Below are 17,419 nucleotides of genomic sequence, written 5' to 3' on the forward strand. Positions count from 1 at the left end.
GAGGCTAACATGTTCCTACCTCTTATGAGCGGTCTCACCAGGCTAACATGTTCCTACCTCTTATGGGCGGTCTCACCAGGCTAACATGTTCCTACCTCTTATGGGCGGTCTCACCAGGCTAACATGTTCCTACCTCTTATGGGAGATCTCGCCAGGCTAACATGTTCCTACCTCTTATGGGCGGTCTCGCCAGGCTAACATGTTCCTACCTCTTATGGGCGGTCTCACCAGGCTAACATGTTCCTACCTCTTATGGGCGGTCTCACCAGGCTAACATGTTCCTACCTCTTATGGGCGGTCTCACCAGGCTAACATGTTCCTACCTCTTATGAGCGGTCTCGCCAGGCTAACATGATCCTACCTCTTATGGGCGGTCTCACCAGGCTAACATGTTCCTACCTCTTATGGGCGGTCTCGCCAGGCTAACATGTTCCTAGCTCTTATGAGGCTAACATGTTCCTACCTCTTATGGGAGATCTCGCCAGGCTAACATGTTCCTACCTCTTATGGGAGATCTCGCCAGGCTAACATGTTCCTACCTCTTATGGGCGGTCTCACCAGGCTAACGTGTTCCTACCTCTTATGAGGCTAACATGTTCCTACCTCTTATGGGAGATCTCGCCAGGCTAACATGTTCCTACCTCTTATGGGCGGTCTCGCCAGGCTAACATGTTCCTACCTCTTATGGGCGGTCTCACCAGGCTAACATGTTCCTACCTCTTATGGGCGGTCTCACCAGGCTAACATGTTCCTACCTCTTACGGGCGGCCTCGCCAGCCTAACGTGTTCCTACCTCTTATGGGCGGTCTCACCAGGCTAACATGTTCCTACCTCTTACGGGCGGCCTCGCCAGCCTAACGTGTTCCTACCTCTGGCCGGACGGGATCCTCTATCGCCACGACACTGACGGCGATGAGGTCGTTGAGGATGAGGTCCTCGTCGTCCCACAGGGGCTCCGGCGCGGCGGGGAAGTCCCGGTACGCCACGCAGATGGTCCTCAGGCCCTCGCATGCCATGGGCTCGATCACCTTCTTCACCATCTCGTCGCGGTCCCGCGGCCGGAAGACGCGGGGCTCGCCCACCTCGTTCAGGATGCGGTTGCACCTGGTGGCGGAGAGCGGAGAGAGAGAGAGCGCGCTCGGATCGGAACGCCACTTGTCACGCGACGCGTCAAACCCACCCGGTGAGATGGGTTTGCGTATCTGATCTATTAGCATTGTCGACGTCTCATGTATTCTGTTGATCTACTCAAGATGTACGGATCTTTGATGTATTTCCATATTCAATATTATTGCAAATATTTACAAAAATGTACAAATATTTTTTTTTTAAGTATTGAAGATACACTTTTTATTTTTAGATATGGAATCTTCTGAGATACACTGGGGGGACTTTAGGTGTGGTATTGTAGTATAACTAGGTTACGGTTAGGGTTGTTAAGGTTTCTAATAATAAACATAACAATAACAATGATACATATGACCTAACGTATCGGAGGACCAAGAAGCGACCACTCACTTCTTGAGCATGATCTCCGACGCCCCCTTGCTGTACATGCGGTAGCTGCCGTCGGGCTGCTTCACCACGGTGCTCATGGACTTCCTGGCCGAGTTAAAGGTGTACACCTTGTACAGCAGCTCCTCGGGCATCTGCTTCCTGATTGGCTGGTAGTCCCGCTTCAGGTCCAGGACCAATCCCAGCAGGCCGCACTCCGTCTTGTTGCCCACCTGCTTTGGAAGACCCCCCTCTATGTCTGGAGGCTGTGGGAGGAGGGGGTGGGGGAGGGAGAGAGAGATGAGAGAGATGAGGGACAGTGATGGAGAGGACGGAGGGGGGGCAAAGAGAGGGAGAGGAAACAGATTTTTGTTTTTTGTTGAGTACGGCTTGTTTCGTTTTTTGTCTCTTATTTCCAGGTGTACCAGTGTTTGGTGTTCTGCAGTAGGACAGAAATAGCAGTCAGAGATAATTAAGCAGCTAGCAGGTGAAGGGGTGACTGTGTGTGGGAAGACAGAGGATGAAATGGATCGAAGACATTTCAATGTTCTTTTGTTATTGTCAAACAAGTCCACTTTAGTGTATTTTGACATTTCATTCGAGGAAAAACATGCAGCCCCCTTCTGATGTTTCATTTGTATGAAATATGTGTTGCTTCACAATGTATATTCTTAAAATGTAGCCTATTTGATTAATGCATTCTATGGCTTCGGAAATATTGTGGTATTTTTGTTTCTGTGCCTCGTGTTATGCATTAAACTTTGTGCCAGAGAAGTTGTTTTTGCTTCATATTTTCACAATACTGTGTGGAGAGAGAAAGACACACATGCGTGAAGTGCAGATTTTCTTCATATGTGTTTGGGAGAAAAGCTCACATACTCGTATGTCACATAATCGTAGATTTTCGTGCAGACATGTGTGTTATTGCGTTTGCTGTGTGGGTATGGTGCGATGTCTGTATGTGCATGTGCCACATACGCATGTGTGAATGTGCACCAGTCTGCATGTGACCAGATAGTGGTAAATCACCCAGCGTTGCCATGGTGATACATACGCTGGGGTGGCAAAGAGAGGGAGAGAGGATTTTCTTTGTTGTTTGGTCTTCCTCTCTCTCTCTCTCTCTCTCTCAGTCTCTCTCTCTCTATCTGTCTCTCTCCCTCCTTCTCTCTCTCTGTATCTCTCTCCGTCTCTTCCCTTCCCTCTCTGTCTCCCTTCTCTCTTTGCTTTATTAGTACATATGTTGTCATAGTCATCATTTTGTGTTTTATTAATAATTTATCATCCCTTGCCTTCATCCCCCTCTCCGATCAATAAGCTATTCTCCATTTATATTCCACACACCTATTCGCTGACTCTCATACGAACGTTTGACATTTCAGTAAAATAAGAGGCTATTAGCAACCATCAACAAAACCCTTCTTGGTTCCTTCTAATCTAACAATCTCCTATCCTCAAGCCTCTGTTTCATTACAACCACATAATAGTAGATTGTGTAAAGAGAATTATGAGGAATAACTTTAGAATGTTATTGTTATGAATAATGAGAATTACATAACTTAAAGGATGTAATGGGAAGAATTGTGTAATTACTGACTTTAAGCCATTAAGGTGATATTTATCCACATTGAAAATCAAGAAGAATATCCCCAAATGGATGACGGATGGAAATAAAAAATGACAGAATCGAGTAAATGTGTCTTGAATATACATAAACATCCTTCATGTGTATTTAAAACAAGCTATGCTATGTCATTCAACCATTATTCCACTGCTTTACAGCATGCTTTTTTTTGCTTTTACATTTTACATGTTCTTCAGTGAACAAGCCTTGTTATATATGATATGCATCAATGTGGCAGCACACACAGACAGCACAGCACGCAAACTGGCACTGTCGCACACACACACACACACACACACACACACACACACACACACACACACACACTCAGACACACACACACACACACACACACACACACACACACACACACACACACACAAACACAAACATAGGCCTTGACAAGAAAATTAACAATATAATAATAATGTTTACGATACACCCTCAAATATGCAACCATTCAGTTATATTTATGAATTTATACATTTCCCACCACAAATAACATTTGTCTAGCTAGGTTGCACGTAAAATCCAAGCAAGATAAAACACAATTTATAATTTAAACTCTGGTCCATGTATCCAAGAAATTGGACATAATTGGCCTTTAGCTGTGCGTCACAGATACAGATTTACCAAAGCATAAATATTTAAACAATTTTGTTTTAGTGAATCCAATTTATCCCCCATTCTTTACAAAATGATAATTACAGTAATTCAAATAAAAATCTGCTGTTAATTAATGAGGCAATGAAGCTAACAGTATAGTCAGCATTGTATGTTATTTGGCACTAAAAAGTCTTTAAGCAATAGATAAACTGATCAAAATGATAGAAACACAAAGATTTGAGAGGCACACCACTTCAAGTTATGGAGAACTAGAAGGAATTTTCCCCAAAGTCAACCCCCCCCCCAACTAAGAAAATGCAATCACAATATTAATGAAGACAATATTCATAAAACCTAATTATTTATATTCTGCATTTTCATATCCTCCTTATTAATCACTAGGATTAGTAACTAGGAAGCAGAGTAGTAGACTGATTGGCAGTATAATGGTTTCAAAAACAGGATTTATAACACAGAACCCGGCAATCATTCCACAAGGTAGAATAGAATAAAGAAATAGACAGTTAACAACTAAAATGCTAGACTAAATGAAGACATCCTAGCTGTGCAATCACATTTAATTCATAATCAGAAATACGCCAATAAAAGACATAACAATTACCAAGGCATGAAAGAAATGTGTCATGAAGGGAATTAAGACTCCCAAACCACAGACGAGAGTATACAAAGATTAAATGAAGACTGAACACAAACCAAGGCTTTTTAACCTGCCAGAATGCATCATGAGGTCAGCTTTGAAGTGGTTTCCTACGAGCTAGCATGAGGCCCAGACTGTGAAGCGAGGCCCAGTTGGCTTGGCACGGGCCGGCCATACAGAGAGTGGATGTGGCCGCTGGTGACCAGGTGTCCTCTCCCTGGTGCTTGGGTGCTCCTACCGGGGAGGACATATGCCAAAGGCAGGGCTGGCAAGCTCACTTCCTCCTGCCCCCGCGTCTCTCCTTAATCCATCCCTTCCTGGAATCTCTATTCACTTCGTTATACCCCCCTACCCTCCACGTCCAACTCACTCTCTCCAGGGTCTATACTCTATAGGCTGCTTCTCTTTCTCCTTAAATTGGCCTTTTCCCTGTGTGCTCTTTTCCTGACCAAAGTCCCTGGACCTCATTTACCATATTCTAATATCTGCAGTTCATCCCTTTTTTTGTCACTTCCATTTCCTTGCTCTCTGACTCTTTTCTTCCCATTTCTTATTTCTCATTTCCTCCTGATCCCCTGCCCAGTGTCCCTCCCCCTCCTCCCCCTCCTCCCCCCACCTCCTCCTCCTCCATCCTTCTCTATCCATCTCTGCATGCAGGGTGAGGGGTGTGCTCCACATGGCTAGTGCCTGGAGGCTTGCTGCAGGACAATAATATGGCGAGGAGGCTTTGTCACGCAGGCACACTTCCTTTCACTTCTTCAGCTTTCTTGTTTTCTGTGTTCCCTCTTCCAGCTTGTGTTCGCGCTATTTTTTTAGGGCCCTTTTCTTCATTGAATCCCTCCTACATTCCCCTTCCCCTTCATTTATTCTCTCATGTATTTTCTCTCTCTCTCTCTCTCTCTCTCTCTCTCTCTCTCTCTCCCTCTCATCTTTTCCTCCCCTTTGTCTGTTAATCCCTGATCCTGTTTGTCTTATATTTCACAGACTTCCCTATGGCCTTCTCATAGTTGCCTCAACTAGTCGATCAAAGCAATGCACACATCAATGGAGCCAAGGACGCAATTTAAGTTATTTAGCCTCCATAAGCTGTTTGTGCCACTGTCAAAAGGGAAGCTGCTCTCATGGCATCACATTTTTTCCTTTATAATCCAAGGCCTACATTTACACACACACACACATGCACACACATATGTGTACACACACCCACCCACACACACCCACACACACACACACACACACATATATGCACATGTGTACACACACAAACGATCACACACGTACACGCGGGCACGCAAGCACACACGTTCAAGACCTGGCCAATAGAACGTTTATGATCAGCTCCATTAAGTGGAGTGTAGGAACGCAGCACCAAACACATTATGATGCTGCCTCACTCTGTCTCTCTGCCATCTCAGCGTCTCTATGAAGTCTGTCAGCAGGTGCAGGTAGAGGCAGAGGGCAACGGGGTCCACGTTTGAACTGGAGAACAATGGATGCATATGGGGATGCAATGTCAGAGTGTGTTGTGTTCTGTGGTGTTACGTCACGTTTGTGTTATGTTTTGTTATATCATGTATTATGATTATGTAACATAATCATATCTTTGCCGTAGATGTCTCTCTCTCTCGCTTTGGCGATCTGTTCCTCCCTTTATTTTCCTCCTTTAACAGGGACAGTGAATGGTGGAACTCTTTTTTCTTCTGGAGATGTCCAAGATGCTATGCGTTTGTTGCGGGAGTAAGTGCAAACAAGCACATAAGAACCAGATGACAGAAAGCACAAAGAGCCAAAGCAATTATGTAAAAGCCTGACTCACAGACTCTAGTCTATCTCAACAGCGTAATAAATAGAAACCAGTGAGTGCGTGAGCATGGATTAAATCAATCCTTTCTTCATGTCACACTGTTTTGTTTTGCGTCTTAAAAGCGATTGTCCTTTTTGGTGAAACACTGACAAATTTGTGTATGTGTGTATGTGTGCATGCGTATCCTGTACTATGATGCAGTCTGTAGCTGCACTGCACTGATGCGCAATGCGATGCGGAGAAACGGGCTGCAGGGAAACTAAGCGGTGGGCATCAAAGCCTAACTGGCTGCTACGGCTCTCCCACCGCCCGTGGCACCCCACAGCCACAGGCTTAGCAGGCATTGTTAAGGTGGGTGGGACTGGGGCTGCTCCCCCAGACATTCATTTTCATTTTTGCATTCACACGCTATCAGCTCATGCAGGACGCCATGTAAGAGAAGAGAAGGGCGAGCAAAATGTCAGGGCTTTATGAAGTCCAACTTGTTGTATGAAGTCCAACGTGTTTATCTGCCAATTGAACAATGTCAATATAAATTTGCGTGCCTCAGCGCAAGTTTATTTATAGCTCACCATTCATCACAAGGCCATTTATAGTGCTTTACAAAGGAATAAATCACATTAAAGGGGCAATCAATAAAAGATACTGAAAGAAATACTGAAGAGGGTAAGAGACGGTAAGAGACGGTAAGAGACGTCTCCCAGACAGTACACATGTATGTCCCTGGCAGGAAAGACACCGCCCCCCCCAGTCCAGAGGATTCGACGCACAGAGCCACAGTAGACATGTGAGAATAGTTCATGGGCTGAACGTGTGTATCTGAAATCCGAAGATAACTGACTACGGTATTAAGAAAGGAGGGGAATTTATAGATTATCAACGTTTGGCTTGAGGCTTGAAGTCAGACGGCAGACTTTACTTTACTTGGGGGTCCAAGTTAAAAGGCATATTCAAACCTTCCCATCGGCCTGATTTTCTTTGGAGCATTAAGGTAGCCTATTTTATAAATGAAGGGATTAGGAAGGGATTAAAATACCTTTTAATCCACCGGCAAGCCCTAAGGTGCATTCTGCTTTACCCGGTTCAGCAACTATGTGGTGGAGCAGCGGTCAGCACTGTTCTGTGTTCACATGATTTACTGCTGGGAAGTAAAGCTGGGAAACAAACAGTGTGTTTTTCACTCCTTGCTGTGACAAGGTGGCCAAAGTGCTTGCATCCGATCGCATAACGAAGGCAATATTCACAACACAACACATTTGGGCATTGTTACTTTGTTACTACCTTGTTACGTTATTTATGCTCCATCTGGAGCTCTCTTCCCATGTGATGAAGCATGCACTTTTTGTGTGTGTGTGTGTGTGTGTGTGTGTGTGTGTGTGTGTGTGTGTGTGTTTGTGTGCCTGGGAATAACAAGATGGAGATGTCTAAATCCATCTCATCTTCGGGCTGATGGTAGCACGTCAACGCATGATGAAGGGAAGAAAAACTGCTTATGTAGCTTAAGCTCTGTATATGAACTGTGTGCTATGGAAAACATATGAGCCCTCAGATGCTGCAGTCAGCTGACTTATAGCTTCCAGAGTATTCCACCTGAAGGGTGTACACACTGTACCGCGGGTACAGTTTCTGCCAAGGCAAGAATAAACAGCAAATCCCACCATATTTGGCACCTGGGGTTAATTAAAAGTCTTAAAGTTTCATACATCCCTTAAGGTATACCTAAGCAGATTATGCCGCTTTATAAAAAGTATTTAAAGAACCGCTCCTTCATCTGCGTGTTACGCAAACCCTGCCGTGTGTTTGGATGCTGCGCTTGCGTCTAATTGTGTGAGATGTACCAAATGAGAGGCGGAGCCCGTTGGTTGTGGTCTCTCGGGACAAACAGTTCTTATTGTTGTTGTTGTTGTTGTTGACTCTGAGTTTGAACCTGCCTTGAGGCTTAGGGGTCAACGGTGTGATCCTGTTCTCCGGCAGATGTCCCGCCCGCTCCATACAGGAGTGTGTCAGGTGGTCAACCATCCATGAAGAGACCCGGCGTTGGCTCACAGCAGAAGTGACAGACATTCACACAGCCAGATGGTGCATGCACGCCGCTGGAAGTGTGTAGATGATTATACCTGATCAGTCCAGGGGGGGGTATTGCTTCTATTCACACACCTTGTTTGTGTGTGTGTGTGTGTGTGTGTGTGTGTGTGTGTGTGTGTGTGTGTGTGTGAGTGTGTGTGCGTGTGTGTGTGTGTGTGTGTGTGTGTACCTACCTCTGCCTACCTCCCTTCCTACCTGCCAAACCGTCATGCATACAAAGGATTACTCACAGCATTCAGAAAAGAACAGATTGAACCCCAGTCTAGTAGGCTGTGACTATCATCATCAGGCCGGCAGAAGACAAGAGTCCTTAATGTGACGTTAAGTGGACTGAGTGGATACCGCGACTAAAGGGAGCCGCCAGGGCCCAGACGTAGGCAGACCAGTCAACTCGCTCGGTATCACACGCTGCCAGGCATTCTCCACAGAGAAGCCAAAGAGCTGCACTAGAATATTATATAAGCATTGACTCAAAGGGCTCCACTCTGAGGGAACATCTAATCACGATGGAATAAGCGCTGGCAGAAAGTTTCAAAGTCAAACTCAAACGTTGGGAATATGTTTTCTCATGGCATGCCGGTGTCACTTTTTCCGGATTTCTTTTTTTTAGAAAGAGAATAAAAATAAACGTGTTGACGACGTGACGGTTCAGTGGGCTGCAGATCTGCCACTGCTGGTGGAGCATACAGTATCGGGGCTTCGAGTGGCTTTCATGTGCAAATGCGCCGCGTTTTAGGGTTGTTTATGTATGCGTGTGTTGCCCTCCCCCCAACCCGACTGCCTACATTACCCCTCCGTCCAGAGCGGCCGCCGTGCTGCCGCCCCTTAATGATCTGTTTACTGGGTTGCCATGCCGAAAAGAAAGATGCAGATGTAGGAGATGATGGGGAGGTCGGGTCGGGCGGGAGTTTCTTACCAGGATCTTGGAGGTGTAGGCGCTGTTGATGGAGATGGCGTGCATCAGCACGTCCAGGGACTTGGGCGGCAGAGCCCCCGGGTCGGGGATGACCTTGTGGTGCACGTCGGCGATGTAGCACTGCACGGCCGTCATGCGGTTGGTGGTGAGCGTGCCCGTCTTGTCGGAGCAGATGGCCGTGGCGTTGCCCATGGTCTCGCAGGCGTCCAGGTGCCGCACCAGGTTGTTGTCCTTCATCATTTTCTGTCCAGAGAGAGGGGGAGGGGGGGATTATGTCGTGTGTATTGTGACATTGAGACTGGGCTGTAGGTTATGCTCGCCAGCTCGCCTCATGCGAGTATGTTACATTTCGGGGCGAGTCGAATTTATAATTTATTTATTGATTAACTGTTTTCTCACGGAAATGTAAAGGAGTCTATTGTGTACATTATGACAATTCAGCACTGATACACCGTCTAATAGTAAAGGGCTTCCGGATACTCTCTATATAAGCAAGGCTACAGGGCTAGTAACATTTCAGCCGGGCTGGTGAAAATGTTGGTCTAATAGCCTGTGTCTCCATTTCCCAGCCCAAAACATCTGCATGGTTCATTGTTCACAATAATGACCATGTTTAATAATTAATGAAGAACACTTAACCTTCACTATAACACCGTCGCCGCATGGAGAATCAAATCAATCACAGCGAGAATCAAATTTGTTTTACATTGCTATGCCTAAAAAAAAAGTGCATAGTTATTTTGCTTTACTTACAATGTATGCGGGAACAACCAAATTCACAACCCTTACCATTGCCACATCTAAATTGTATTATAGGAAATACGACACAACTAAACGAAATAAGCGTGGACATAAATATAAAAAGTATCAAAAGTAAAACTGACTTGACCATTGTGTCTTTATATAGATGAAGAACTTGAACTGGATAAACGTCTTTGGTCTCAAACCATTTCAATCCAGTTTCAGGTTTGAAACATTTTCTTTATGTCCAAGCTTATTTCATTTAGTTTTCGTTCTTCCTATAATAAAATTGCAATGCGTGAATGTGGTACTTTTATTTTGTCGGAAGGAAATGTTACAAATCATACCACGCCACAAAATTGTGTTCCAAGCAAGCGCAGTGTTATATCGGAGGTCGCGTTTTATCGACACGCGTTATAGCGCAGGTCAACTTTAAACCCTTCTACTCATGCCTTTATTCATTCATTCTTAGGCCTATGAGTAACATTCCAATGTTGTTTAAAACTCTGTTCAAGGTTAGCATTTAGCACCATAGTATGGTAAAGTTTGGGACACTTTATAACTTTGGGCTCCATAAAGCGGGGAAAGAATACATAAGAGCCAATTAAGGTGACGGCTGGTGTTGGACATGCACTCGTAGATAATGTAATACTGCGGATTTTCCCTCACAGAAGCACAGCAGTGTCCACATGTGTGTGTGTGTGTGTGTGGGGGGGGCGTGCGTGCATGTGCGTGCGTGTCCTCTGGTACCTTGACAGAGTAGGCCAGGGAGATGGTGACAGCCAGGGGCAGGCCCTCAGGCACTGCCACCACCAGCACGGTGACACCCACGATGAAGAACTTGACAAAGTACTGGATGTAGATGGGCGTGCACTCGGTGAGCCACGGCAGCCCCTGCACCACGAAGGTGTCGATGACAAAAGTCAGGACCAGCATGATGACAGTGATGGATGACATGAGCAGCCCTGAAAGACACAAGAACAGGGAGAGGGGTTAGCTTTTGAAACAGCACGATGGATTTGGTGACGAATTCTGTTAGCACTGAAAGCTAAGCGTGTATTTGTCTGCACAGCAAATATATACGGTTTGAGGTTTGATATTCATATTGTACACTGGAGGATGCTACGCCAGTTTATTTGTTGGGTCGACGCCATGAAATCATTTACAGTAAAATAAATGTAAGTAATGAGGTAAAGCCATTGCAAAGAGTACATCCTATATACTAACTGGGTTCAATCACACAATTATTAATTATTTAATGAAGAAGGATTTGCGAATATTGATGTAGAATGTCTATGTGTATCTATCTATCTATGTAATCTATGAAATCTAAGTGTGCTTAACATCAGCCTCTTGGCAATCGCCTGAGTTCAATGCTTAAGCCTGTAACAACTGTATCAGTAACACCTGGAAGACTGATCGAGACCATCTACTAAGAGGGCTTTAGGCACACTCTCACCGTACTCTGAATTATGCAGCAGCTTACAAATCAGGTAACCAAATACTACAGGTGGTCAATTTGTGGAGATCACCTTTGTACTGTTACATGTTGATAGAAAGGGACTGAGCATTGTTAGGGTTCTATGAATATCTGCTCTTCAGTATGTGCTGTGCCTGAAGTTAAAGTAAAGCCAGTTTAGTGTACCAATGCACCTCCTCATTTACCCACCTCAGCATTTCATGACACAGTATTAAAAGATTAAGATCTTTGCAAACACGCTGTGTGTAGCAATGTAAACCCGGTCATCAGTCAGCAACTGGCCAATGAAAGTAATCAGTCTTTTTCTTTTCTCTTTCTCTCACCTGCTTTGCCGATCTGGACGGCCAGCTTGGTCAGCTTCCCCTGCAGCACCGACTTGTCCTTCTTTGAGACGTTCACCTTCCTCTTCTCCTTCTCGTCCGTCTCCCCGCCCTCTGCGCTCTTCAGGGGCTGCATCTCCATGGCCGCCGCTCCGTCCTGCTTCTTCACTGGAGACACCGCGATACACAGGACGGTGTTGGTGTTAGGGTACAACGAAGAGGAATAGAAACATGGGGAGGCGGGGGGGGGTGTCAGGAGTGTGAGGCCACAGCTCCAGAACTGATGGTCGGACTGAAGAGAAAAGCACATCCAAGTCTGGCCGACAGCGATAGCAACATGGATTAATATGAAGATTGTTCTCCTTCTTCTTTGTTGGATATCTGGCTCGGCAACATGCATCATTTTGGAGAGGGATTAAAGGCTTAATACAGGTTCTAGGAGATGCAACCTTTAAGGATGGATGCATCTGTATTTTTCGCTGCATACTGATCACTAGTAGTCACCCCTCATAGTCCACATATGGGGAGATAGGACTTTTTAAACACCCTCATGTGTTTTACACTCGCCTTACACACACGCAAGCAAGCACACACACACACACACGCTTTGCACACATGCATGCACACACACACACTTATGAATACACTGAAGTGTATTCAGACGCACTCTTCCCTTCACCAATCACCACGCAATCATAAGTCTTTGATCAATCACCAACTTTCGGGTATGAATATATTTGAGGTTCGGGAAAATTGCCAAGGGTCTTACCCTCCCCCACCCCAGCCCAGAAGCTGTTCCCGAAAGACACTTATAGGAGAGAGACAAGAGGAAAATGGGACATGGTTGTTGGAAGAGATCTGCTGCAAGTAAGGGGTGGCATTTAAAACGAGGAGCTGCCAGAGAACAAGAGACATCATCACAATGACAGCAACAACAACAAAAACAACAACACAAACGACTTTGACAACATTTCCAAGACAGACAACGGATCAGGGTGAACGGTGGGAGTCTCTGACCTGACACATCCATAACTCACAGAGAGAACGCCCCACTGGCCACTAGACATGTTCTGGTTTGGCCAGCGTTGTGCCGTCAGAAATGATGGCCAACTGTGCCGATTTGGTCAAAAAGCGCTTTCAATGTCAACTGCATTGAACTGAGGGTTTCCACACCTTATTGTGGAGACTGGTATGTGTGTAAGAAGGTGAAGGCCAAAGAATAGAAGCCTGACTGTTGTGGGTAAGAGCAGGGGTCTGGAGAAGGGCGAGGGGAGTCAGAGGAGAAGAGTAACAATTGGTTACCTTTAGTTTGGTTGATCTCCATATTGCCATCTTGCATTTTACCTATGATGGAGACATACAAACACAGTAACCACGGGAATATCCACAAACGGTCGACAGACACAAGAGACGCAAACACACAAAGTGAAGGTCGAAAACACAATAACATGGAAAATACCTTTAACATACTTTTCCCTAAGACAATCACATGTGATGTATTGTAATCATAGGTGGTGAGTTGGCAAGGAATGACAAAGGATTAATGTTCAAAAAGTTGAAAGACAAATGTGTTAAGTATATATTTAGCTTTTGCAAGATATATGATGTGTGTTTTATTAGTAAATCAAAGTCAATTTTGAATGACATATATAATGATCATGGTCAGACTGTTTTTCACATCAGGCCATTAAGACAGACGATACAGTACGATACAAAGACAGATACATAAAAAACACGTATTGGAACACATTACACAAACAAAACGTGGAGACATGCTACACACACATGCCAGAGGAAAGGAAACACACAAGTCACACAACATGTGTGATCAGGACAGCCAGTGGAGAGAAGGATAGAGGAAAGGAGAGGAGAGAGAGGTAGTGAACAATGGCACTACAAGGTTACTAACACACCACTCTCTGTGCCTTGAGTGTGAATGCTTTGACAGGACCTATAGTGGACACGAATGTCAACTTTAAGAGGGAGAAAAGGTGGAAATTATAAATTAACCTTTAAAAAGGAATTGAGTGAAAGATCTGAATGATCTCAAATTGTTCTCACTAATAAACAATAAATAGCACATTAGAAAAAAAAATGGACGCTCTCTTTTGGAAGTGGCAAGACTTATCTTACCTATTATTATGTTTCCATTCTGAAATAAATCTACATTCCACAATCTTTGCGGCCCATACAACTCCTCTCAGCCTGTAAACTTAAAGTCTTATTTGTACTCCATCCACTTTGATTGGTACCAACATTAGGAAGCTGCAGTGTTAAAACAAAGTAGAGTTGTAAATGCATTGACTTTGGGCACAGTGAGTCCAACACAATTAGGGGATGAGGGGACGGGAGCGCCGACAACACGGACTCAGAAGGAGGAATGGAGAATCGAAGGAGACAGAGAGAACAGACGGATGTGGGAGTCGACCTACCATTGATTAGGCTGGCATTGCCAATATTACCGGCCGAGGCTCCGTCCGTAGTGATGGTGGCGATGGGGTGTGAGGCGGTATGGTCTAGCCAGCGACAATGAAGGCCACACAGAAATGAACACAAACACACACGCAGTCATACACACACACACACACACACACACACACACACACACACACACAGGCATACACAAGCACACGCACAATCACACACACACACGCATGCACGCACACAAACATCAACACAGAGTCATACACACACACACACACACGCACACAAACACATAGACACAGTCATACCCACACACACACACACACAATATTACACACACACACATAGACACACATAGACACACACAAACAAATACACACCGCACACATACACACACAAATACACGCACGCAGGCACACACACACACACACACACACACACACACACACACACACACAACAATGAACAAAAGCAACATGGTTATAACAAGGACAGGAGATTAAGATCAAATTATTTTCTAGAACACTGCGTACTGTTTCTCATTTACTATGCATTATAAATGATTATATGTGGAGTTTATGTGAGGCAAACAAGAAAAACATTGGACGAACAAACAAATGGTATATATGGAGGAAATCAACGCAGGGTATGATAAAGGCAGACAAATCTGTACATAAAGGCTGAGCCAGAAAAAATAACGAGCTATAAAAGGTAACATGACCAAACCCTAAGCCCAAACGAAACGTTTAGAATAAAGTGGTTCATATAAATATAATATTCACATCAATTATAATCAGTAAATAATGACTGTTACATTATCATCCATCTAAAGGTAGACTCAAAAATGTATGTTAAATCATTAAAATAGGTAGAGCCCGTACAACAGTGCACCAATGCTCATTATTCGGCTCCTTTGACCTTGAATAAGCATACACAAAGTCCCACATTAATCTGCAACAGTATACTGTACAATATAAACAAAAGTAGCTATATCCTCGACTAAAGGTGGAGAAAATGCTCAGGAGAGTTTAAAGCATAGACGCCGCATTGGCCTTTGGATCTCACGCCAACGCCATATTGGAGAAGCCAAGACCGGCCTGTAAACCAATTCAGCCAGTAATTAAACTGCTATCTACCAACTGTGATTAATTGGCAAGTTGTAGCTACTATATCAAATGTGGACGTCCAGGTGTTTGCGATGATACGAATCCTGCCAATGTGCTCAAGGGGAAGCTTGCTAGCACTGAAACACGGTATTACATCAGCTGGCATTAGCCAGACCTGACAAAATACCACACGGCATGAAATTAACCAAAAAGAGAAAAACTAAAGTCGCACAACCATCCAAGATCTAAGATGTCTTGTCGATCGGCCAATTGAGTCGTTGTAAGCAGTAGAGACGCAGTAAACGCCGAAGCTCGAACCGAACGGGATGTAGCCTGAATAGTGGAAGGGTTTGTTTAACCATGAGGCGATGCGGTCAACCCTTTAGGCATGGTGGTAGGGAGGAGGGCCACAGTGAGGGTCTGGGGTGGAAGGGTTAGCGTCTTGGTAAGGGAAGGGAAGGGAGATGGGAATAGTGGAGTCATAGTGATTCCTCTGTAACAGGGGACTATGACGTGGACACTTCCAGGGTAGTGGTTGGGTTGGGTTGGGTTGTGGTGGGTTGGGTTGGGTTGGGTTGGGTTGGGTTGGGTTGGGTTAGGTTGGGTTAGGTTGGGTTGGGTTGGGTTGGGTTGAGGTGGTGGGGGGTGGGAGAAAATTGGATACGCTACCTGCGTTGCGGAGTCCATCCTCGTCTGTGAGGCGATTTTGGAACGATAAGAGAGTAAGGACAATAATGTACTTGAGCTCACAGCACCCAGACACACGCACACGCACATGCACACACACACACACACACACACACACACACGCACACACACACAAACACAACTCACAGCCTCAAAGCCGTAGTAGTGGAAATAACTATTTTCCATGGTGTTCTTAGCATTCACTAAAGATGGAGCCGTTTTCTCGGGCAGATGCCACAGAGCCACAGAGTTGCACATTGTGGTAAGCTAGCTCACTATAGACATTTCATATTAATAAATGACTGTTTTCAAGTGCTCCTCCGGAAGTTAGAGGGAAAAGGGCATATGACACCATTGAGATAGACCAAATGACTGTGAACATGAAAGAAAGTATGGATTTCTCTGGGTTTGAACAGTGTTGGAAACAATTGTGGATAATTTTATATCACAACTGAACTACATACATAACATAGGTGCCATCGTTCTTGGATATTTTAACGTGGAAATGTCAAACATTATACCTTTAAGCTGTATTTGAAAACAAGTAGATGAAAATGCTACGAGCATGTAGAAAGGGAAACGACCGCTTGGCATAATATTTAATGGGTTGGCGCTGAGCCCTCAAAGACGCACACTAGTTGTTGTAAAAGCCTTTTCCTTTGCTGTTGACAGCGGGCTAAAAGACACCCTAGAACCAGTTATGGCAGATTGGTGTCAAACACAGGCTGTTGGGTACCGCTGGGTAAATAGCAGAGCACAGCAACACAAATCAACGTTTCGGCACGCACATCTGCCCGGCCTTGCCGCGCCTTGCCTCACCTTTCTTCTCCTTCAGCTCCTCCTCCTCCGTGCCCGCCCCCAGCAGGGTGAAGATGATCCCAGTCTGAGAGTTGACGCCCACAGCCGTCACCACCATGCGACCCGAGCCCTCCATCACGTGGGTGCCTGGAGGGGGCCGACACAGGGGGGGACGACTCGATGTCTCAATCAGTCGCTAACACCCAAACACCCTGTCCACACTCGGCCTCCGAATACAGACCTCGAAAAACATACATCGGAGGGGGGGGGGGGTGGCGGTGGCTCAGGAGGTAGAGCGGGTCCCCTTGGCAACCGGACGCTAATGTGTATGTGGGGCGCTCACGGTAAAGCACTCTGAGTGGCCAGGGGTCAGTGACATGCTGTGTTAATGCAGGGTGTACAAAGCGAGCAGAGAAAGAAGGCCCACAGAGCGCTGACCCTGACACCCACACGCACGCATGCAGCAGGGGAAGAAGATCCACGCATAGGCTCCTTTCCCACGCAACGGGTCAGATACATTTTAGACCACTGTCTACAGCGCGTTCTTCGTAGACCTTTTTGTATTTGTACATGGACACAGAAATCCATAATTTGTACATTCAAAAAATAACATAAGTGTTAAAGTACTGTATATTGACTTCTGAATTAGATATTTATAGTCATTTTCTTAATTAGGAGC

At 45.2% G+C, this 17,419-nt stretch overlaps 1 protein-coding gene across 1 annotated transcript in view; it reads right to left on the reverse strand.

The window, feature by feature from the left end:
* Positions 1-17,419, reverse strand: part of atp2b2 (ATPase plasma membrane Ca2+ transporting 2) — a gene marked incomplete at both ends in the record, with an annotated part of 58,002 nt that overhangs the window by 13,536 nt on the left and 27,047 nt on the right. The window contains 9 exon segments of the mRNA XM_084463907.1: positions 870-1,104; positions 1,519-1,760; positions 9,185-9,427; positions 10,676-10,890; positions 11,729-11,893; positions 13,028-13,069; positions 14,158-14,229; positions 14,232-14,241; positions 16,727-16,887. Coding sequence (XP_084320033.1) covers positions 870-1,104; positions 1,519-1,760; positions 9,185-9,427; positions 10,676-10,890; positions 11,729-11,893; positions 13,028-13,069; positions 14,158-14,229; positions 14,232-14,241; positions 16,727-16,887 — 1,385 coding nt within the window.

This window comes from Micromesistius poutassou, assembly GCF_964030765.1.
Source record: "Micromesistius poutassou genome assembly, chromosome: 2".
Taxonomy (NCBI): Eukaryota; Metazoa; Chordata; class Actinopteri; order Gadiformes; family Gadidae; genus Micromesistius; species Micromesistius poutassou.